The 23,000-nt window shown below is 55.1% G+C and overlaps 3 protein-coding genes across 6 annotated transcripts in view; 1 reads left to right on the forward strand and 2 right to left on the reverse strand.

The window, feature by feature from the left end:
• The window catches only part of GTPBP1 (GTP binding protein 1), a 21,073-nt gene extending 16,599 nt beyond the window's left edge, over positions 1-4,474 (forward strand). Inside the window, exons 12-13 of one of the 2 annotated variants that reach the window (XM_071730922.1) lie at positions 284-325; positions 734-4,474. In XM_071730922.1, the coding sequence (XP_071587023.1) occupies positions 284-325; positions 734-826 (135 nt within the window). In that variant the 3' untranslated portion in view covers positions 827-4,474. The remainder of the gene's footprint in view (positions 1-283; positions 326-733) is intronic. The other variant, XM_071730930.1, reaches the window with a different exon arrangement.
• Positions 4,239-15,235, reverse strand: SUN2 (Sad1 and UNC84 domain containing 2). 3 transcript variants are annotated; one of them, XM_071730949.1, is made up of 18 exons: positions 15,070-15,235; positions 14,441-14,600; positions 13,688-13,860; positions 13,408-13,542; positions 13,181-13,276; positions 12,439-12,532; positions 12,144-12,214; positions 11,759-11,883; positions 11,191-11,421; positions 11,019-11,096; positions 10,887-10,930; positions 10,253-10,418; positions 9,936-10,163; positions 8,840-8,924; positions 8,626-8,741; positions 8,280-8,447; positions 7,766-7,858; positions 4,239-7,654 (listed from the first exon to the last, which is right to left on the reverse strand). In XM_071730949.1, exons 2-18 carry the CDS (start codon positions 14,566-14,568, stop codon positions 7,541-7,543), a joined length of 2,145 nt encoding a protein of 714 aa, XP_071587050.1. In that variant the 5' UTR covers positions 14,569-14,600; positions 15,070-15,235; the 3' UTR covers positions 4,239-7,540. The 3 variants fall into 3 exon arrangements, with proteins under 3 accessions (XP_071587050.1, XP_071587038.1, XP_071587043.1); XM_071730937.1 differs by having other exon boundaries at positions 13,393-13,542; positions 15,070-15,224; XM_071730942.1 differs by having other exon boundaries at positions 13,393-13,542; positions 15,048-15,193.
• Positions 15,236-16,489: 1,254 nt separating this feature from the next.
• Positions 16,490-22,694, reverse strand: LOC139797323 (extracellular serine/threonine protein kinase FAM20C-like). Its single transcript, XM_071746340.1, has 10 exons — positions 22,072-22,694; positions 20,397-20,572; positions 20,235-20,313; positions 19,682-19,774; positions 19,380-19,495; positions 18,892-19,072; positions 18,667-18,776; positions 17,950-18,031; positions 17,766-17,825; positions 16,490-17,675 (listed from the first exon to the last, which is right to left on the reverse strand). The coding sequence occupies exons 1-10, from the start codon at positions 22,524-22,526 to the stop codon at positions 17,441-17,443; spliced, it is 1,587 nt and encodes a 528-aa protein (XP_071602441.1). The 5' UTR covers positions 22,527-22,694; the 3' UTR covers positions 16,490-17,440.
• Between the last annotated feature and the right edge of the window lie 306 nt (positions 22,695-23,000).

Genomic DNA, 23,000 nt, shown 5'->3' on the forward strand with positions numbered 1-23,000 from the left:
TCTAGCAAAGTGAAAGGCTCAGGAACTGACTTTGTCAAGAGACCTGGTCAGTGTTTCCCCTCCTAATTTGAGCTATCTTAGTTAGTTGTCTCAGATCTTGCCCTCTTGAGACAGGCTGGCATATGCCTGTGGCTTCTTACTGATCCCCCACCTCCTTGTAGTGTCACTGTGGTTGTAAATAGTGCTCCCAGCTTGCTCTTCCTCTTATCCCTCCTCCCTGTGAGCCTGTGTTGCTTTTCTTCTTGCTTACCTTTGCCTCTTTCTCCTTGCTGCTTTCTCTCAGCCTGCGCTGGATGAAGAGCCCCATGTCCGTGAGGGCAATAAGGTATTTGGCTGCTTAAAAAGAGAATGGTGGGCTTGCTGCCTGAGGTTGGGAACAGGGTGAGGTTAGCCAGAAACCCCTGGAAGGGGGGTGGGGGACTCTTCTTCCATTCTGTACAAAACCAAGGGAGTCTGAGGCCTTGGTTCCCCATGGCACCTGCTGATTCTCCTGGGAGTGAAGCATTCAGAAAACTGGGAAATCAGGTCCATCTCAGCTTGAAGGGCTGGTGTATCTGTCTCTCCTCCTCCTTCCTTCATGCCTTATCTCCTTCCTGCAGTGGCAGGAAGCTGATCAGTCACAACAGCACTCCCAGGGCATGTGTGTGCATGTGTGGTCCATCTGAACTCCTACCATGCTGATGCTCTGATTCAGAGATTGCTGCACACTAACGTGTAACTTCTTGTTTTTCAGTCAAAAGTTGGAGGAGGAGGCCGGCGACGTGGGGGTCAGCGCCATAAAGTGAAGTCTCAGGGAGCCTGTGTGACTCCTGCCAGTGGCTGCTGAATTTCTTACTCCACCTCCGTCTGAGGAATTCCTTCCCTTCATTTCTTATCCAAAAGATCCAGAGCAGCTTAAACCAAAACCCATCCCAGCTGATTGGCTGCAGAAGAATCATCCCTCCTCCCTGAAGGAAGCAATGGAGAGGAGCATAATTTATAAGCTAATGAAGGTGATAAGACACACAGAACTGAGTAACTGACACCTTCCTCCTCCCCCTGTCGACACATTTTTGTACATCATGGGCTTAGTTTTTATTCTTATTAGTTTTTATTATATTTTGTGTGCATGAAGATGAGAGTCTGGATAGAACTGCGAAGAGCCAGTTAGCTGCCTCCCTCCTCCCTCACCCCATTCTGTCCACAGGACTTGCTGCTCTCCTCCTGTTTGCTGTCTCAAGTCCAGGGGTTTATCAAACGCCTGAAACTTCAGAGTTGCGAAGGTTAAAAACACGTTGCTTAGGATGGCTCCATAGGGCATTGTTTCCTCACCATTTTGGCCCCGTGTCAAATATGTTTCTGGTTTCCCTCCGTCTTAAACTATGTCTAAGTGGGTTTCATTTAATGTTGTGGTGACTGAAGTTGGACAGAGATGGCAAGGAAGTTCATTAATTGGAGATCTAAGATGGAAACAAAATGGAAAACAATTCTCGATGCTAATCTGAGGGATCCTATACTAAATATCCTTGTCAAATATGTTGATGGCACTTAAGATTTTAATCAGAGACAGAATTAAATGGGCAGTCACTTGCCCATCCTGTTCCCCTTCCCATCATGCTGCTTTTCCCCGTTTGTGCAGTGCACATTGGAGCAAATTGAACCTGCCCCTCCAGGCTGCTGCAGCTCAACTGACAGTATTAGAATATAGTGCAGGTCCATCCCTCGAGCCAGAGAAAGCCTTCTCACCTCGATGGACAGAGACAACTTTGGGCAAACATTGCCTCCCCTTGATTTTGTTTTACTCCGTGATTTCCAAAAAAGTTTCTCTGGAATTCACGAGCCAAACTTTGCCTTGGCAGAGGTAGGATTTGTCTTCTCCCCTCTTGGCCGAAGAGGGCAATGATGAATTGGTACCAAACTACAGAAGTGCTTTCAGGTTTGGAAGCACATGGTAATTCTTTTTTTTAAGATTGTATTTTTATATTTTTTAATGACAAATTCTGGCTTCCTTGGGAAGACCCTGCCAGGATGGTCTATAAATTAACTTGATTGTTATCATGTTTCTCAACCCTGGGTTGTGGAAGTGATCAGTTCCCCGCTTCTATTGAGCTCTTTTCTAACTCTGCCTCTTCACTTGGCTCCCACGAGAAGGGGAATTATCCTCTGCCAGCTCGTGGGTAGCAGTAGGAGCATTTCATGGGAGGAGGTGGCATCCTCAGCAAGTTGTGACTTTCCCCAGCAGGTGCGATCAGCCTCAGTTTCTTGAGGGCTTCCTCCTCCAATTGAAGGACTTTTGATTTTTAGTTAGAGGGAGACCGAAAAGTTTCTGTCTCTTCTTAGGGGGTTGTTTCTGGCTCCATGGCCCCTGTGTGGGGAGTTAATTCCAGCTCACCTTGTGACTTGAGAGAGGCTTTCCACGCTGACTGACTGACAGTGGGCTCAGGGGAGGAGAGCACAGCTCCCGATGCCAGCACCAGCACTCCAAGAGCATCAAGTGGCGTGGGAGAGGTGAGGAAATGGGGTTTGGAGATGAGGGTACTTTGCCTTAGAGACTGCAGTGGCCTGAAGGTGGGTGGAAGCAAGGAGGTCAGACAGTCCTTTCCAAGCTATGTGCCTAAATACCAGCACTCTCCTGGCGAGGGAGGAACTATAGGCGGCTACAACACTAATAGCACCCGCATTGTGAGGGGGTGTGAAGTGTGGCTAAACAGGGCATGAGGGCCTGAGTTGGTTGTCTTCTGGCCCTGAAGCAGCATCAAACTGCATCTGATTTCACTGCTCTCTGCTTCCGAGAGGAGCAGGGAACTCCAGGCGGTTTTCTCTTTCTCCATTCCTTGTGCTCCAAATGAAGGAGACTGCTGAGACTGGAAGAGGGTTTACTTCAGTTTGTGCAAAGGAGGTGGTGTGATCTCTCTTTTGTGACCAGCATTCAAAGATCACTCAGGCTGGTGTGATCTATAAAATAAATTTTAAAAAAGTTTGTTCCAAGTTAAAAGTATGGCTTCTTGGTTTTGTTTTTTTTTTCCCTCTGGAAAAACTGAAGTTGCTGCTTTAACACCTGACATGGTGCTCTTTTGCTGGCTGTGAGAGGTGGCTGTGTTCATAGTGATGGCAGGGGGAGGGCAGAGGAGAGCTGCTGAGCCTCTCTGCACTGCCCTGACAGCTTTTACTCTGCCCAAGATTTAATGCTTCTCAGTGGCAAGAGTGGTGGTGAAATGAGAATACTCACATCGTGTGAACTGTGCTGCATGAAATGCATGTGTGAAGAGCTGCTAGAGCAAATAATTTGAGTCCAACCTCTGTCAGACACACTTTGCTGGAGGATGCAGTTTTAGCACAGCACTTCTGCACAGCCTGCAGAAGCTTGTACTTCCCCACATTCTTGCAGCCATTTGCATCTCACCTATTCCTGAGATGCACTTGGACTCTGCAGGGCTTGGAAGGGGCCTTTTGCTGAGATGATCTCAGAGGTTCACCAAGGTTTTTTCTGCCCTGCACAGCCAGTTAAGCATTGGGCTGAGAGCTGGAGCAAAGGGCCTGTACAGCCCCTCTCTATCTAGAGATGGCTGGTCCAAGGCCATCGGAGAACCAGCCTTTCCCTGGAGTAATCTGCAAGGAGCTGCATGGGCACTCCTCCACACCAGCCACCCTCCAGCCCATCCTCCTTAAGCAGACACCAGTGTGGCCCTCCTCATACTTAAGCCAGTCCAATTTCCCCTTTTACAGCCCTTTTTATGCTCTAGGTTAACTTCCTTCTGGTGAGGACATTTCCTTTCTACTTGTTTTTAGCTGCCTGCTGAGTAATTTACAGCCCATGTTAAGGAAAAGACAGCAACATACAGCTACCCTTAATTAATCACTCCTCAGGGCCAAGCTGGGCTCTGCTCACAGCCATAAGGCAGGGGACAGACTGATGCCCAGGGACAGCTTCATGGTCACTGCAGGATGGATGAGCAGACAGCCATGGTCTATCACAGACCTAGACTGCACAAAGTTATTTCAAAAATGCAGTATTTTTATGTTAAGAGTCCCAACAAGTTTTTAAGAGTAGGGCTTGTTTTCATCATCACTCCAAGCTGCTTCTGTGTTCCAGAGCCTGCTTGATGATACGGTGAAAACTGGTGACCCAGAGTTAGAATGTCAGGCTGGAAAATAAGAATTTGCCATGAGAATACAAAGAGCAGCATCAACAAGAATAACTCTACTTGTGCATCATTCCCACCAACAAACTGACCTGCAAAACACTCAAAAAGCTCACAGCAGTTTTGATATCATTTATTTGTCTTGGTCTTTTTTTTTTTTCCTTGCATAGGCATAAATTACAATCTGTTTATTAAAAAAATTAAATGAACAAAACAGTGCAGCATTTGCAACAGGCTACAGCATCAAATACAGACTTATCTCCTGCCTGTAACCATCTGTTTTTGCAGGGTTAATTCCAAACCCATGTGAAGGGCAAAGCATAAAGGAAGGAGAACAGATTGGGGGGGGGAGAGGGGGAAAGGAAAAAAAAAAAAAAAAAAAAAAAAAGGAGGAAATAAGGGATATCTGCTCTGACAGTTGTTTTGCATTTCTTCCACCTCGCCAGGCTCATCTTCTGCATCAGCAGGAGGATTAAATAACCCTCAGCAGAGATGCACGGCGCTGAAGCAGCAGCTTTATGTGCCCTCTTTTCCCTTCGCAGCTCAGGAAGGTGCTACAGAAATGCTGCTGGCCTGAAGCAGCTGCCTGGGCACTTGCAGGAAGTGCTTGGGATGCAGCTCAGCACCACTGCTGAAATCTGAGGGGTGAAATAACCACATACAACCTCAGCCTGCCTTCCTGGGAATCCTTATGCAGCATGGTGAAGCCTCCAAAACCTGCGCTATCCTCTACAAAAGAGCATAAAACTCCAGGGTGCCCCCCTTGCTTTTGTCTCCAGGGGGGTTGTTTGATTCCACAACAGCAGACTTTTAATTTCCAAAGGGCAAGACAAGCTCACCTTCTAAATCCCAAAGCTGCCAGCCCCACAGCTAGTGGTTAACACTCACACAGAAGGACCCTGCTCCAACTCTGTTCCCCTTTCCCACCTCTCACCAGCATGCCCCATGTAGCAAGAGATCATCTGCTACAGCTCAATCCACAGGCCAGGAAGCCAGCAGCAAAGTAAGGAAAGGGGTTTTCCAACCCTGTCATGGTCATTGCACTTGTTCCAGCAACCAGAGAACCTCTGAGGAAGGGGGAGAGCTTCATCTCTGCTCTGTCTTTATTATTCACTTAAGCACAGGCGCTGCTCTGCTCTGCAGGTCTAGACATTCATAAAAGCACAGCTCTGTGTACACAGACATGACTGCAAGGCAAGAGGGCAGCTGTAGGCAAGTTTAAAATAACTTTGGCTGGGGATGCCAAGAATTAAGACTGTGTTCAATATAGGAGAGAATTTATAGTCACTGGATCTGGCCCCAGGTCTGCTTGCTCCCAGCAGTGGGGCCTCTCAGCTCTGCAGTGGGATCCAGAGGGTAATTTGAACCTGCTGGAGATGGGGCTGCACCCTTTGGGCTTGCACCCCTGCTTGGAGTGAGAAGACCTCTCCAAAAAGGCTGTGCTACCATCCTCCTCATCCAGCATGAAGGAAGGCTCAGCACCTCTGCCCAAAGCAGATCAGGGCACACTTCTTCAGCCCCTTCCTTTCCTCTACACCCCTCACCCTACAGCACTTCAAGCATAGACTAGAGCAGGAAGCAATTCGTGGTTCTGGGGAAAGACGATGCCAGCACCAGACAGGGTCTGAAATACATGAGCCCTTTAGCTTTTCTTTCAACTAAATGCAAGGCAAATGTGGAGCTTACAGAAGCCGTCCAAGAGCACAAGCCAAACTAATCGTGGAGGCAGCCAAGAGGTGCAGTGTCCAGATGCCCCTGGCACTCCTCAGCCTGGGGAAGGTCCCTGTACATCCTTGCTGCAGTCCCCTTCTTCCCCCATCACACGATGGGTACAGACATGATTTAAGTGCCCCATGCAGGTAGGACTCCCCATTGCTGCTCCAGCCTGGTCCCCTGCAGCCAGGCCTGGGGGAGGAGAGCAATGCCAGCGAGGAGAAGGCAGGAGGGCAAGGGAGCCCTTCCAAGAGAAAGGAGGCCATGCCCTGCCAGCCATCTGCCACCAGGGAGCAGGAGGTGACAGTGCTGCCGCAGGCGCAGGGAGGCCCCGCTGCTCCCAAGGGAAAGCACCGGCAACCCCTGGGGAAAGCCATCTCCTCTCCACCCCACCTGCCACCTAAGAGACAGCCAAGAGACATGCAGAGCAGGGGGGCAGCAGGTCCTGCTCGCTGCCAGCAGTCACCTGCATACAGATTCAGCCAGGGGGGAGAGCCCCGAGCCACGTGTTGCAGTCTCGGAGAAAATCTCCGGAGCAAGGAGTGCCCCCGGCACCCCACCGAGCAGCAGTCCACAGAGGACCTTGTCTCCCAGATCCCGCTACCAAGCCACCAGTGCTGCTTATTTTAAGCAGCTCTGCTCATCATACTCTAGCTTGTCCTACTGCACACGCTGTCCTACTGAACACAAAGCTCTAGCCCTTTCTGTGTCTAAGCCACTCGCTTGAGTGGCACCACATAGCTTTCTCCTGTTAAGTAAAAATTGCATGGAAAGTCTTTTTGTAACTACAAAAAACCAAAACAAAACCATCACCCCAATACCCCAACCGGAAAATAACACCCCCTCCCCACCCCCCCTTAAAAAAATAACAAAAACAACAAAACACAGAACAAACCCCAAAAGGGGAAGCAGGTGATAGGAGTTTTCAATAGCATCATCAAGCTTACCACTGGGGAGCCAGCCAGCCAGGGTGGGGGGCAAAGGTATTGCCAAGACCCAAGGCAGTCACCGGCAGCAGGAGGGCTCAAACAGACGGACAGCAGCACCAAGGCGGCCCCCGCCACCAACATGTGCCAAATTTCTCCCCTCCTGCTGCCCCAAACCGTTAGTTTTACATGAATACTTCATTAATACTGTCTTATTTCCCCTCTACCAGCCCAGCTTCAGAGATCTGAAGATCCTGACCTAAACCAACACCAAGGCAGGAGAAATGATCCCGTGGCAGAGGGGAAAAAACTCGGTGGCCACAACCTGTGGCTTCCACCTACTCCGGCAACACCGAGCCGGTCACCGTGGTCCCATATGCCACGTCTCGCCCAAGCCCGCATGAAGCACATCGCAAAATTACATAGCCCCTTCCCAAGCCCCAGCAACACGAGGTGCACCATCAGAGAGGAGCAGGGCAGTGGGGACGAGGGGCTGCGCAGACCCGATTTAAGAAAAAAAAAAAAAATTAGCTTAAAAAAGTTAAAATGTCCGATGGACGCTGAAAACAAGCCAGGCTGCGCTAGGACCCACGTGGGATGCTCACCACCCTGGTCCATGGAAGAGTGTTAAGCTTCATCCCTCATAGACCAGCTCTTCTCCTCCCCAGAGGGGGGCAGCTTCCCAGGGTGGCTGCTGGCACATCCCAGGATTTCTGCGTGCGAAGCGGCAAACCAGACGAACCCCTCTCCTGCGTCCTTGTCCCGTGTAGGAGTTGGGGGTCAGTGGGCTGGCTCCCCGTGCACACGGAAGCGGTAGATGCAGGTGTATTCGGGGTGACCCCAATTGCTCAGCACCCGGAGCTCCACCAGCTGATACGTGCCCACCGCATCACCCTTAAGAAGGGGAGAAGGGGAAAAAAACTGAGCCTTTGAGAGCTCTTGAGGGCTTAAGAGAGGCCCCATTTTCTTCTCAGGATTGGGTAGTCCCAAGAACAAAGCACTTACCTCCAAGTAGAATGTTTGGATGGCGTCGCCATCGTGGTTGTAGGTGAACTGCCCCAGAAGAAGGCCTTCCTCCTCTTTCTCCTCTTTCAAGCCCTATGGAAGGGGCGGGGAGGCAGAAAGGGAGAAGCAGGGGTGGTCAGACAGGGAGAACTGGAAGTGATGATCATACCCAGGGCAGAAGATGGAGACACTGTTTGGCCCCCCTCTCCTGCTCTTCCAGGCCAAAAACAGACAAGTGGGGATGGGGGCCAGTGGGGAAGGATGAGGAGGCAGGGAGAAGACTGAGAATTACACCTACTCAATCCCCTCTTTCCCAGTGTCCCCCAAAACTCTGGTGTTCCCCCTTGTGCCCTCCCAGTACTGCTTCTTCCTCCTCTTTGAGATAACACCCACCCCCAGAACACCCCATAGCCAGATAGGGCCCTTGCTCACCCTCCCCTCTAACACCCTCCACCACAGCACCCTCCCACCATGTCACCCCACTTTTCCCTCAGGTCCTGGCAAGAGCACTCACATAGACAGCAAAGTCCTTGGGGGCACTGGGGATGGTCCCTTGGGGTGAGAGGGCTTTTGGGATGTGCTCCAGCGTCACAGCCGTCGGGCGGATGATAGCGGACAGGCGGATGATGGCAAAGCCCTGGGACCCACGAAATGCCCAGCAGTTCCCAGGGTTGACATCTGGCTATGAGCACAGGAGTGAGACACCAGCAAGGTTATCACCATCACTGCCACTTTCCCCCACTGACATCAGCCTGGCTGCTTGTTTGCAGCGACAGCCCGAAAAGAGCCCCCAAGTTCATGTGAGAACTGTCCCACCCCATCCTATCCCTCTGTGGGGTCTTGCCCCCGAGGGTGCCTACCTGCAGGATGACACGGGGGGATTGTGACTGGTACCACAGGGGGATGCCAAACAAGCTCAGAAGTGCTGTCTGTGTCTCATAGGTCTCTGAGCAGCGGGTGCTGATGACACTGGCCCCTGGGGAGGGGACGGCAGAGCGTAAGCCCTGTGACAGCCCTTCCCAGGTTGGCTGACTCATTCCAGGGAGGGAAAGAGCCCCCACCATCACCACCTACCTGCTGACTCCAGGGCATAGTCCACCATCCCCACACGGTCCTCACTGTAGCGCTTCAGCGCTTGAGCCACAATGAGATGGACTTGCTGTGGTGGGAGCAGAGGACACAAAAGAGGTGAAGAGCCAGGCTGGGTGTCCCACCCGCCACCTGACTCCAGTCCCTGGGGATGGGGAGGGTGCAAGGACCTTCCCACCGAACAGCCAGGGGATGAATCACCAGAGGAAAAACAAGAGGACTTGGCTGGGAAGCCTCGTCAGAGGTTGCTAAAAATACCCCTGATAAGAAGCACTGTGCAGTGAAGGGCCAGCACCCAGGCATGCTGGGTCTGCCTGTCCTAAAGGGTAGGCTGGCTGCAGACCTGCCAGTGGATGCCAGACACAACCCAACAGCCGAGCCAATCCTGCCCAGCATCATCTATTTATCCCCTTCTACCCTGTCCCACGGGATCCCCATCTGGAAAATCTGACATGGCAGTGGGAGGCAACAAGAGCCTCAGGAGCCAACCCCAAAAACTGGGACCCTGCAGCACCACTCGAGGTCTAAACTTTGTGTATTTTGTAAAGCCTGCACGGGCTGCAGGGACTGCTAATCCTGCCTGATCCCTCCCTCCATGGGGAATTGCCAAACAACTCTTTCCAAAGCAAGCAGGCTCATTTTTTCCCGTGGTGTCATTCTGTAGAAATACTTTGCTCCACGTGACTGTGTGGCACTGTTGAAGGAGGGAGGTAAGCAAGATGCTCAACCCTGTGGATGCCTTACTGGCACCTCCCCTGCTTCTGGAGGGAAAGACACACAAGCAGAAACATGGACTTTAAGAAAACAGGTGCCTCACAGTCCTCTGGGTATTGCCACCTACAACCCCTTCCAGGGGAAGGCACAGGAACAGCCCAGGGGAGACTGGTGGCAAAGACAGGAGAGGAGTTTCGGGGATGCTCTTGCCAAACGGGATGTGAGCCCAGGATCAATGTCCCAAGCTGTAAGGGCTGTCCCCATGGCTCAGCCATCTGCCAGGCACTCATGCCAGCTCCCCATCCCACCATCCCAACCCCATGCCTGTGGCTGTCGCCACATCCCTGGGACTCAGTCCAGAACTCACCTCCTCTGTCACTCCTGTGGTCCCCCCTTGTCGCAGGGCCACTCCGATGCCAGCCTGAGCATCCCGTGCTGACAGCCTCTGGTCCTCCTGGACTTTGTCCAGAATCCGGCGCTCCAGAGCCCGGAGCTCTGCTTGCAAATCTTCCCGCTGGAGGACAAGGCTGGCAGTGCCATCCCGCTGGGGCTGCGATAGGAACCGGCTGACCCACGCCGGGAACTGGGCTTCCACCTGGAACAGTGGAGACAGAGCTCAGCCCTGGGACAGGGACCCTCACGCCTCACTCTGCCAGGGAACCAGGTTGGGGACTGGGGACTCACATCGGCCCGCACACCCTTCAGTTGTTCCAGCATCCCCTCCACGTGCTTCCCCATCACCTCCTGATCTGACTTGAGGTCAGCCAGCTCCCTCCTCAGCGCTGCCACCTCCTGCTCCAGCTTGCCCACCTCCTGCTGGAAGCTCCCTTGCAGGCCCTCCTGCACTGAGCTGTGCCAAGAGAAAGAAAAGAAAATTGTGTGCCAACAGTCCCGGCTCCTCTCTGCAAAACAGGGGAGGAGGTTCCTCACATGCTGCCTACGCTCAACCCCATCTCTAGCCTCAAATGGTTCTAATTCCTGCAGCAATAACCTTGTTTACTGTAACCCACGAGAAAGCATCCCCAGCTCACCCCTTGGCTGAAGGGCCACATTTCCCCACGGCAATGCAAATGGCAGTGGCAAAGGTCATCTGCTGCAATTGCCCTTTGAGCCCTGATGCCAGCCAGGGAATGTCAGCAAGAAAGCACCCACATATCCACCCCTCCTCTCTCCTCTACACCCAAGACTGCATCTCCCAACCTCTCCTTTGCCCCAAGCAAACCAGACCTGAAAAACCCTCCCTAAGCCTTGCCATGGGGATGTGTCCCTGTCTCTGCTTGCCCCTAACCGAGCAGTGGCTCTGCCCAGACAGTGTTACCTCTGCCACTCCGAGTTCAGCTCCAGCAAGCGTGCCTCCATTTCCTGCCAGGAGAAGGGGAAGGAGGTGAGACCTGTGACACCGGTGGTAGGGATGTCCTGCCCAGGTACCAACACACACTCAGCCCTTTACCTGAGAGGCTTGTGCCATCTTTCCCAGGCGCCGGTCTAAATCCCTCTGCACCTGGGCTCGGAGGGCATCCAGCTCGCCCTGCAGGGTGAGGAACAGGAGGGGGGAACATCAGACCCTGCTCCTGCATGCCTCCCCCCCCGCCATGTCCCCACCTGCCCCCTGCTCCCCTCACCTGGATATGGTTGGTCACGTCAGCACGGAGATGCTCCTTCAGCCCTGCATCCCGGCGGCTCACCAGCCCCTCCAGCAGTGCCAGGATGTCCCCTGGGGGTGGCCCTCCCCCGGCTGCCACTGCTGCTGCTCCACGCTGCAGTTCCCACCGTGACACCTCAGCCTCCAGAGCCTCAAAACGCTTCTCCAGGGACTGGAAGCGAGTCAGGAGCCGGTGCTCTGCCCATGGCCCCTGCAGCCAGCAAAGGGAGGTCATGATACAAACCTTAAAGGGGGCCACCAGGAGTCTCTGCAAAAGGTGACCCAGGCCACCTGATCCTCAGGGGCAGTAACATCTTGTTCATCTACTGCTTCCCAGGAGAGGGTGGATGTTCCCCCTGCTCCATCCCCAGGACACCCTGAGAGCAAGATGGAGGAGCCATTTCCACAAGCAAGCAGCCACCTTCTGCCTCATCCTCCATTCCTCATGCCCTGCAAGGGCTCCTTCAGCCATGGAGCACACTGTCCTGGCTCTCCCCATGCTGTACCCACCCCACCTTGGGCACCACCACCCCTTTGCCAAGGCTTACCTGGTCCAGTGCAGTCAGGTCCCCTGCTGCAGGTACCTGGGAGGAGGAATGCTTCCCAGCTCCCCACCACGGGAACACAGGGAGGCTGAGAGTTGACAGCCCATATGGGTAGAAGTACCAAGCCCCTGGACACACAGAGGGAGGAGATGGTTAAAACAGCTGCCCAGTGATGGACCACAGCAGGGACCAGGGCAGACAACTGAGGCTCAGCCATCAGCATCACTTGGGGTGACCAGGAGGGCCCAGAACATGGGGGTGCAGACGCACCAGGGTGTCAGGAGCCGTAAGCACTGAACTCAGAGCCATCCCAGCCCCCAAGGATGCCAGTGGGATCCTCTGCACTGCCCCAGATCTCAGGGCAACAGATTGAGGTGGTCTGACTCACCATAGGCGGCAGCAGCAAGGAGTAGGAGGAGCAACAGCAGCAGCAAAGACCTCTTCAGTCGTGGGTAGCGCCTAGAGTGAGAAGAGGAGGTGTCTGTAGGACAGCAGCTGCCTTCCCCCACAGTGCTCCCCTGGATGAGGGATGATAGGGGACAGGAGGAAACCATGGCCCAGCCAGGCTTTGATACAAGACACCCACCCCACATGTTTTGGGCTCTGCAGGATACCCCATCTCTATGGTCCTGTGGGTTTTCCCCCACAACTTCCCCATCCTGATGTCCCACCACCAAGCTTACCTGGAGAAGGGGACACCGTGCAGGTGGGGAGCAGTGCCAGTGAGGCTGTGCCAGGCAGATGCCAGCCCCGAGAACAGCCACCTCATGAACTGAACTGCCAGGAGAGAAACCAAGCCTCAGGAGGTGTTCCAGTAGAGATCACAGAATCGTAGATAAGTTTGGGTCAGAACGGACCTTAAAAACTATCTAGTTCCATTCGCCCTGCATGTGCAGGGACACCTCCCACCAGACCAGGTTGCTCCAAGCCCCATCCAACCTGGCCTTGAACACCTCCAGAAGGGGGCAGCCACAACATCCTGGGCAACCTTGCCAGTGTCTCACCACCCTCACACTAAAGATTTTCTTCCTAAAATCTAAACTAAATCTTTCCTCTTCATGTTTAAAGCCATTTCCCCTTGTCCCATCACTATGTGCCCTTCTGAAAAGTCCCTCCACAGCTTTCCTGGAGGACTTTTAGGTATTGGAGGGCTGCTATATGGTGTCCCTGGAGCCTTCTCTTCTCAAGGCTAAACAACCCCAACTCTCTCAGCCTGCCTTCACAGGAGAGGTGCTCCAGCCCTCTGATCATCTTTGTGGCCCTTCTCTGGACTTGCTCCAACAACTCCATGTCCTTCTTATGTTCCCACAGGGGGATCAAACCCCTTCACCCAATCAGGTGACAGCACACAGAGCATTTGGGACAGGGAGATGCCAACAGGGAAGAAAGATGTTGCTAGAAAACCCCCTGCCAGACCCCACTCACCTGGGGAGGTGAACACCTGCCAGAGGAAGGAGCCCACCCGTGAGGCTGCAGTCCTCAGCCCTGACCCAGAGCTACTCTGGCCTGAATAAAAATGACCTGGAAAGAAAGAAGTGAGTAAGTCACCAAATAGAGCCTGCCTCCCTGCATGTTGTCATGCCCCAGACTGGTACACTTTGGGACAACCCCCCAGCATCCCTGCCACCACAGAGGACCTGGTGCATCCCTACCAGCGTAGTCGTCTTCTGAGGAGTACCCAGAGGAAGAGGCGTAGGTGTCATATGTCTTGCTCTCCAGCAGCCCATTGATCTTACTGGACTCGGTGTCCCCTGTGCCTCTTCTCCTTCTGGTGAGAAGGTCCCCACCTGACCCCAAAACACACAGACCCCCCGTGAGAAACCACACTGACAACTCCATGGGGGCCACCCTGGTCAGCCAGCACAGGGGGATGCCTCAACACTCCTCTGGTACCCAGGGAGGTCTCTGGCAGCTGTGGGAAGGAGGGCTCACCCCAGTACGTGCTGCTGTCCATGTCATCATCCAGCATGGAGCTGCCTAGGGCAGCAAGGCCCCGGCTGCCCCCCAGGTAGGACTCGCTCATCACAGACTCACTGTAGTAGGAGGTCTGGGTGCTGGGGGCAGGAGAGAGGCGCTTTGTGCTGCTCGATTTCCTCCTGATTGTCCTGCCAGGGGTGAGAACAGGCTTGCTAGCCACGCATGGTTATGGGGTGGGGTATCAAGGTGCAACCATGTGGCAGAAATGAAGAATTCACCCTAATCCCTCAGTCAGCATCACTTCCTTCTACCCTGCCCTCCCTGCCCTCCCCAACCCCCCTCCTGCACTGTACCCGAAGGTGGCATGCTTGGGGGGGTGCGGGGGGGGGTGTGCAACCACAGCTTTGCAAAAAGGTCCTGCCACCCATCCCCGGGCAGCTGCCGGTACTGTTTCCGCTCGCACTGCTGCGGTTTTCCGGCCCAGCACTTGCAGCACACACCTCCCTCCCGCCATCTAGCAGGAGGCGGCCACGGATGGGAGGAGGGACGCAGCCACCCCGAGACACCCATGGCAGCCTCCTGTGCCGCGGCAGGGGGGACACAGAGGTGGCAGGGTGGGGAGCCATGCCAAATTCTGCAAGCTGATGTGTGCCGCCGCCCCCCCCACCCTCCCCCGATGCTGAGGAAAGGTGCCCGATCTATGGCGTGGGATGGAGTACTCCGGATGCATATAGAAGGAGAGGGGGAACCCCCGTGCACCTCACTAACCTGCCGGAGCTCTCTTTGAAAGGGAGCTGCTGGCTCCCCAGCAGGGAGTTGCTGCTGCTGCTGGTCGGGGCATCGTCGTCCCCGGGGTAATAGCGAGTGGTGACAAGGCGCTGGCTACGGCGGGACATGGCGGCGGCAGAGGGTAGCGGTCACGGTTCACCTGGGGGGCCGCGGAGAGAGGAACGAGTCAGTGGGAGGAGACCCACCTGGAGGGACCCCCACTCGCAGGGGACCCCTGCAGCAGGGGGTCTGACACACACACCCCCCCTAACCCCCTTCCTGTGCAGGCAGCCCCTTGGGTGCCCCGTGAGGCTGGGGGTGCTCTGAACCCACCCCGGGGCTGCCGGTGGGACCGGGCCGGGATGGAGCCGCCCGCCCCGCCGCCAGCGCAGCCGCCTCCCTTATAGGGTTATAAACCCCTTTCCTTTCCCTACCATCCCATGGGACAACCTCCCGCGCTGCCCCGCCGGATCTTCTACACCCACCCTCCCGCGGCCCGACTCATCTCCCCCAATCCGACCCTGATACGAGCCGGCCAACCCGCAACTCCACCCCCTCACCCCCCCAAAAAAAGAGAGCCACAAAAAAACCTAAAAAAAAAACCCACCGTGCACACCCCCAACCCCCACCTCCGTCCGTCCCCACGCAAACCCAGCGCCGAAACGCGGCGAGTACAGCAGCAGAAGAACCCACTCCGCCCGTCCCTCCCGGCAGCCGCTCCGCTCCCTTTTGTTTTGCAGGGGAAGGCGGTACCGGACCCCGCCCCCGTCCCCCCCTCCTTTGCCCGTCGCCCGCCGCCGGCCCGGCCCGGCCCAACCCGCTGCACCGCGCGCGCGCGCGCCCGCCGCCACCGCGGGGGGGCCAAGGGGGGGGGCACCACCTCCCCGGCCTCCGGAGGCCGCTTCAGTATCCCATTCTTGTTATTATTATTATTATTATTATTATTATTATTATTATTATTATTATTATTATTATTATTATTATTATTATTATTATTATTATTGCTATTAGCACGATCTTGGGGGCAGCAATGGGGGCCCCCGTCCTTCCCCCCCACCCCCAGCTGCCCACCAGGAACTGGTCCCCAAATACCTCAGCCTCTGGGGAGTTCTTTCCTTCCCCTCCATCATGCCCACCAAGGTCCAAAGAGGAAGCCCACGCTGCCAGGCAAGAAGGACAAGGTCCCATGGTTGATGCCAGCCTGAAATGGGGGCTCCCTGGTGCAGGGCTGCACCTCATCCCTATTTGTGTTTTTTCTGGAGTGGTTGGCTTACCAGCCCTGGAGGAGCGGGAAATGCCCATCACACCCCCCAACACAGCCAAACCCATCCCCACAGCGTAGGCAGCCCTGCTTGACACCTGGGTGCCCACAACGCCTCAACCGGGCAGGCAGGTTCTGCTGCTCCCTGAGTTCTGCTGCTCCCCTGGCCCTGCTTCTCCCTGGGCCGGTGGCTTCAGACACGCCGGTACCACCTCTCTCCCCACCACGGGTGGCCAGGCCGGCTTGGCGGGAGAGGGGGGGGGGGGGGGTGAGAGCCAAATCTGGCTGCTCCCATGGGGCCTTGAACACACCACACTGCAGCCGGAACCTTGTGCAAACTCGTCAGGCTGAAACAACAGCCGCCCTCCCACGCCGTGGTTTCTAAATCTGATGGAGCCTGGGAAAAAGTTTTACTTCAGGGAAGCTTGGAGAAGGGGGCATACTGGCCACCGGTGTCTGGACACTGTTGTTGGGCTGTGTTCATGGGGTATGGGGTGGGACTGGCACCATTGGCTTTGGGTATGGTCGTAAAAAGGCATTTGTAGAAAGGGTTAAAAAATATGAAGCCAGCAGGAGGGGAGTAACCTGTTGCAAAACAGCCTGAAACCTTTTCCTCCCTGTGCCGGGGTTTGGTGCACAAGCAAGGCAGTGGCAGGAGGATGGGGAGGGCACACTGCAACAAACCCCAATTCAGAGTCCCCAGCCCCGTTGTGTAACGCAGACAGATCCTCTTTGTCTTTTTTTTTTTTTCCCCCCTCCCTTTTGAGCCCATTTTTTATTCTGGCCTAAATCTCTGGCTGGCTTTTCCAGGGCAGCTCCATCTCTCCCTGTGCCAGCTGCCCTTTTGCACCCTTTCCTGTGACTTCCAGTCTCTCCTTTGGTGACTGACTAGGCCTGAGGATACCTTTCCTCCCCGGTGGCACCTTCATCTCTGGATGTGATGATGCCAACCCTGTGCCCACTCCCAGAGACACAGGTGGTGGCCAGAGAATGGCATCTGTCCCAGCTGACATAACTGCTGCAGATTAACCCCCCCAGGGAGGCTCAGGGGATAATCTGGGTGCTGAGCCACATAGCCTCGAATCAATCCATTCCCTCCCAAGAACCACTTTTTTGGGCAGGGAGGGAGCTGGCAGCAGTTCCAAGGGGATCTGGGGGGATGCTGGCAGGGTAGAAGGTTTTGTTCCCCCTTGCTGCACCCCTGGTCCTATGGCCAAGGCAGCTATGCCAGAGTTGGGGGGGGTTCTGGATGGGTGGGGAGAGAGCAGGGCAGTGATAAGAAGCAAAGTGCTGAGAGCTCATGCCTCAGTTTCCCCACACTGGCAGCAGGGAGCCTCAGCTCCCATTATGGGGATCATCAGGGGGTCACCATGCTGGATGGAGATAGACAGAGCTTGCTAACTGCTCAAATTTGGCAACTCTTGCTGCTGAGAAAAGGCAGGAAAAATCCCTACCCTTTCCTAAAAGGGTTTGCAGAGATGAAACATGTCCAGGCACACAAGGACAGGCTGGGGCTGGAAAAGCAGCTCCAGTGGGAGAGTTCCCAGCCTGTGTCTGCTTCACTAGACCAACCTTTTTATTTAAATACCCTTCCTGCCCTGACTTTACATCCCACTTTCCTGGTGCATCTTGCCACCCTCTCCGATGCTGCCGAAAGCCGGTGCTACACGGAGTCAGAGCTGCACACCGGTCCCCGTGATCGTGCCGAAACACCCCTGTGGGGGCACCAAACTTCCCTATCACACTCGTGACCCCATGTCATCCACCAGCACTTTGTCTGGGCGGGCAGCCCTGTCCAGGCAGCGTCCCACCACTGCCAACACCTTCCCCAGGCGCCGGTCCAGTGCCTGCAGGTGGGGCTCAGCCAGAACCGGGTCCAAAGGGTCGGTGGCCAATGCCTCCCGCAGCAGGTCGCTCAGGCGGTAGGGCTGGGTGGCCAGCAGCTGCAGCCGCAGGTAGGTCGACTTCTTGATGCTGCCAAAGATGAGGAAGGAAAGGTCTCAACCCGGGGAGCCCCTTCCCCTACAGTGGCAGCTCCTGGGGTGGGCGGGGAGGACCCCTTACCTGCAGCACTGCTGGAGGGGAGCCAGGATGGACAACTCGTCACGTGAGTGCGTGCCAAAGCTGGGTGGGAGGAAAAGGCCTGTGGCTCAGAGCCCAGCACGGGGGGTATTTTGCCAAGACCCCCCCCTACCACTCTGAGGGGATTTCTTCCCCCCCCCCTCCCCTCCCCTCCATCCTGCTTTACCCACGGCCATTGTCCAGGTGGAGCAGGAAGGTGTCATTCCCAAATTTCTCAAAGGTCTCGTAGTGGTGCCGGTCCATGTTGCCTGCAAAAAATTAGCCATGGGGTGGTGGGCCAGGAGGTGGGAAAAGGGATGCAGAGCACCCTCTTGGTGAGAGACCAAAACCTAGAGGCTGGGGTAAAGGGCTCAGGGCACCTCTTAAGGTGCCCAATCTAGTGACCATGGTGGTGGGGTTGACCTGAGTGGAGACCCCCAAGCCTCCAGGTCCCTTCTCATCCTGGCACCCCTGTAAGGACAACGGTGGCAAATGGAGCAGAAGTAATGGCAGAGGCATGGCTGGGTGGCCAGGGACGAGGAGATGGGAAGCTCTCCAAGTCAGATGATGGCAGGGGGACAGCACAGGGAGAAAAGAGCAGCCCAGGGGACAGGATAGGACACGTGAGCCCTGGGGAGCATCTCCACCAGCCCCAGTTTCCTGGGGGCTGCATATGGGAGCTTGCCAGAGGTGCTTCCCATGCCTGGGGTGTTCAATTGGGATCTCCTCGTCATCTGCTGCCCTCCAGTTTCTCCCCAGGATGTGTCTTGAGTTAGAGCACACAGCTCTTCAGAGCCTCAGCCAACAAACCTCGCAGCGTGTGGAACCCTGGAACACGGAGCCATTTGGGCCTCTCAGTCCCCAGGGACCCCCAAAGCCCCCAGTGCTGGCATGAGGGTCTCACCCATAAGGAAATCGAGGACCGTCATGTCGATGAGGTCAAGGAGGCGATGGCCCCTGTCATAGGGCGGTGTCTCTCGCACCTGAGCACAGTACTTGGGGTTCAGCTCCCACCTGGGGGCAGAGGCCAGGAAGAGGGACGAGGCTGTGACAACAGCCATGGGGCAGCCCCCTCCCCTCCCATGACTCCTCTCCCCCATGCCCTCACACCCCCCATGCCCTGGCTCACTCAGCCTTCTTGCTCTTGTGGTAGGAGCGGCGCCAGGGGCTGCGCCAGGAGCGGCGCTTGGCCAAGGTCTTGTCAGGCAGCAAGGTGGCCATGGAGCCCTCCAGCTGGTCCGGCTTGCCACAGAGGGCGTGCTCGGTGGAGCAGTAGTAGGAACACTCGCCGTAGAAGCAGACGTTGCCCGCTGGCCGTGGGGACAAAGCAAAGGTTGAGGAAGGAAAGCAAAAACCCCTCCACTCCTCATGCAGGGTAGTCCAGCAGGTGGCTGAGTAACGATGCTTCATGCACCATGGCTGTGTGATGCCAACAAAGCAATGGCAAGGAAGGGCTTGAGGAGCAGCATCTCACAGCAGGAGACCTAGTGGGAGCTGGAGGAGTTCTCAAAGGGACACTTTGCCTCAGTGGAGAGAGTGCCAGGTTAGAAGCAGTCAGCTCCGGTCAAGCTCCCCATGGGTAGCCATGAAAGAGGATGAGTGGCAGTGAGACCTCACCTGGGGAGATGAAGAAAGTCTTGGCCAGTTTCTTGTCTGTGGTGATGTCACGAATTTCCTTTGTTATATTGACCAAACGGCCAGAAACTGGAGGGATTCGCCGAAAATCCAGTATCCTGAAACACAGAACTTGGAAACATTTTTTGCTGACCACGTCTGGTTTTCATAGAGAGTTATTATAACTGCCACAAGGTGCAGGCATCCCTTGCAATGGGGAGGAAGAGGTGGCATGAAGAAGCAGTTTCTCTGCTGCTTTGCTGTCATGGGGGACAGAGTTGGGTGCAAAGCTTGTGCTCGCTCACCTGTCCAGGTGGAAGGCTGCAATCTCTGCATTGTGCCGCTCAAAGTCTGAGAAGTAGAAGAAGTCAATTGGGGTCTCCTGGTTCCGGGTCTGCCTGAGAGGAGAGGGGAGGGAGGGGCAATGGCCATGGACAAGATCAACCTGAGCGTGGGCCCAAACCATCCCTCACCTTGTGCCTGTGGCTACAGCCAGTCTCTCCCTGTCTCTCTCTGCTGGCTGGGAGCCCTCAGCCAGGGCCCCCACACAGCTCTTGCCCCCCAACTGAGGGTTGGTAAGCTGTCATGAGGGTCCTGGATGGTCCTCATGGACCATCTTCTTTCCACCACTGGAGGTCACTACCCCATCACAAGCTGCGCCCAGCCTGCTGCAAGAACCACTAGGGAAAGCAAGGGGAAGGGGCTTATCCTGCTCATCCCAATTTTGGGGGGAGAGCTGAAGCAAGGGTGGCATGAAGCATTTGTCCATTTCTCCCTCTGTGGTCTTCTCTGGCTGCTCCCTCACCACCTAATGGGGCTGTGCAGGTGGGGTATGGGGCTGACCCCAGTTCTACTCACTTCATGGGCTTGAAGAGGGCCTGCCCGTAATTCGGGAACGTCATGATGAGCTTTAGCTGGGTCCCACCGGATTTCTGGACTGAAAGGGGGCACATGGGCATGAGGTGGGTGGAGGTCAGCAGGGTAGGGGTGCAGGCAGGGGTGAAGGTGGGGAGGTGGTACCCGAGCTGATGATCCTCTGTGTGGCCAAGTCCCGGAGGAGTGTGGGCATCAGGGGGTCCTGGCGGGGGTACAGCTCATAGCGGTTGATGCCGATGTGGAATTTGAGCCAGGCAGGGTAGGTGTCATAGGCTGTCTTCCCTGTCGGGAGGAGCGCCTCGGCTTTACTGCTGCTGACCCTGCAGCCCAACAGCCACCCCCACCCCAACAACAACGACAGTGTTTAGGTGGGACAGGACAGGTCCTGCATCCCCACGTCCCTCCCAGGAGCTGCCATGTGGAGGGTGAGGTGGGGAGGAAGACCCAGCACAATCCCTGGGTGGGGGTGAATTCCCCTGCCCTCTGGTCCCTCTTTGGGGCTCCTGGCACCTGGGCAGATCCCACCCGTAGCTGGCATGGCCAGAAGGAACTCAGTGTCTTCCTTCAGATCCCCCGTGGAAAATCCCCAGGCTGATCCTGCTCCTCTCAGCTGTGCCTTTATTTCCCTTGTCAGAGGAGATCATCATGTTGTTTTTCCCCAAGGAATTGGCTCCCGGGAATGCAACTGACTACACCCTGCCACGTGCTCACTGGGGAGACACGTGCCTGTAAAACTGGGGTGGAGGAGCAGAGGCTTCCCAGCCATCCCTAACACAGACCTGAACTCCCACCCTCAATGTCCAGCTCCCTTTGGACAGGTTTATCACACACCCCTGAGTCCCCTGGGGAGCTGAGTTTGGGTTAGCACTAACCCTGTCTCTGTGCCTCTTGCAAATTTGCATTTTGCTGGCATTCAAGGGGGGGCTCCTGGGGGCACCTGCAGCACCAGCAGCCACTGGCATTGCAATGGGACAATCTATAACTCAATTGGTCTATAACCCAAATCCTCATCTCTCTCTTCAGGAAAACACAAACTGTGCCCCAGTTTCCTCAAATCAGATACCTTTCCCATGGTTATCCATAGGCAAGATGGTCCTCAGAGACACAGCAAATTCCCATTCATGGAAACGAGCTCTTATTAAACCATCTTTTATTCTTTTCCAATTTTAGCAGCCACCACGTTTGGAAGGTGTGCTTTCCATAAGGAAGCTGCTACCTGTTACTGACACTAAAGCTTTTAATATCTTCCCTCCTGATTAGAGGTTAGTAGTCCAGTGATAAAAATAGGCAGCCAGCAGCTGTAAGCTCACCACACTGCCAAGCCTAAAGAGGTCAGATGATGTCCCACGAGATGCAGGACAGGAACGGCCTCACAATTGGAGGCAAGCCACATTGCAGGCTTTGCATCTCCAACATGTCGGGAGAAGGGGATAAAACTGGTTAGAAATCTGCACTGGTTAGAAATTGCAGAAACCTCCACTGAGGACTTGATTATATCTAGAGAGGGAGACCAAAAGCTAGTCTGCACTGGAAGGAAAGGAGATGTGGAGATCACCTAAAAGATACCCTACGTAATACTATGAATAATTCAAGAGTTTCCTTTGGCTTTACTGTGTGCTACAGGCTCCTGGGTAGCAGCCCAGAAATTCAGGACTAAGAGAGGATTTGAGGCACAAGAACAGCACGCTCAGCAATTGGGGCCCCTCTGGGGTAGGATGCTGAACCATGCAGGGAAATGATGTGCATACTCCCTGCTGCTTGTCCCCTCAAACCCACGGATTCCCCCCAAAAACAAGCCAGGGCTGAGCTCGCTCCTCACCATTCGTCACTCCCGCTGCTGCGCAGGCTGAACTTTTCCATGGGGTTGACGACAAACAGCTTGTCCTTCTCTGTCACCTCTGGGATTGGGATGTTGTAAAGAGGATGCTGGAAGAGCGCTGCCAGCTTTGATCCTTTGGTCTGTTCCACGTTCCCCTCTCCCTGCTGGTGCCAGACCCCCGGCTCTCCAGCCCTTGTGTGCAGCCCCACTCCCTGCAGCTGGGAGCTTTTTCCCCAAGAGCCATTGCTGCCGCTGAAATCCTGAAGGATTCGAAGTCTCAGTTTTTTGGGGCTGCCTGAGGGCACACCAGAGGCTTTTGCATTGCAGCTGCAGTGCCTGCAGGCTGTGGGGAGAGCCACATCCATCGCCAGGTGCACCAGGAGAGCCAAGAGCAGGAGAAAGAGGAGGCCGACTTTAAATTTCCTTTGGAAAAGCGTTTGGAGCCGAAGATGCATCCTTCCTTGTCCTCAGATGCTCAGCAAGAGGTGGGCACCCACCCGGGGCTAAAAGAGAGCTGGTGTGGCCAGAGTCTCCGTGCAAAAATAAGAGCAAGATGTTGTCCCGGATTTAGAGCATCACAGCAAAAACAGAGCGACTGGTGCAAGGGTAGAGTCACAGGAAAGGTCTGTCACCACAGCACCTCGAAGAGTGATGCCACCAGGCTGAGGTAGGAGGTTGCAGTGGGGCTTATCAGCTCTGATAAGGGGCAAGCTAGCACCACCAAGGTTAGCATGAACGGGGCAAGTTCCAAATCAATAGCCCAAAATCAAAGGCTGGCTTGGGGACAGTGATGGCTGCAGATAACCCCCACACTGTCCCATCTCTCCATGTCATCACCCTCATGGGGTTACAGGATGTTTTTGGTATACAGGACATAAAAGCAGTTCTGCCCCTCCACAGCACCCTCTCTGCCCAGCACTGCAGCCCCA

Source organism: Heliangelus exortis, chromosome 1, assembly GCF_036169615.1.
Source record: "Heliangelus exortis chromosome 1, bHelExo1.hap1, whole genome shotgun sequence".
NCBI lineage: Eukaryota > Metazoa > Chordata > Aves > Apodiformes > Trochilidae > Heliangelus > Heliangelus exortis.

Excerpts from the sequence above, each read along its gene's own strand:
- SUN2 (XM_071730937.1), bottom strand. The coding sequence starts at position 14,568 with ATGTCCCGCCGTAGCCAGCGCCTTGTCACCACTCGCTATTACCCCGGG. Across the intron at positions 12,215-12,438 it reads CACGGTGTCCCCTTCTCCAG|GCGCTACCCACGACTGAAGA; the intron begins GTAAGCTTGGTG and ends TTCTCACTCTAG. Across the intron at positions 7,859-8,279 it reads CCAAGGACTTTGCTGTCTAT|GGCTTGAAAGAGGAGAAAGA; the intron begins GTGAGTGCTCTT and ends CCCCTTCCATAG.
- LOC139797323 (XM_071746340.1), bottom strand. The coding sequence starts at position 22,526 with ATGCATCTTCGGCTCCAAACGCTTTTCCAAAGGAAATTTAAAGTCGGC. Across the intron at positions 20,314-20,396 it reads ACAGAGGATCATCAGCTCGG|TCCAGAAATCCGGTGGGACC; the intron begins GTACCACCTCCC and ends GCCCCCTTTCAG. Across the intron at positions 18,777-18,891 it reads CACAAGAGCAAGAAGGCTGA|GTGGGAGCTGAACCCCAAGT; the intron begins GTGAGCCAGGGC and ends CTCTGCCCCCAG.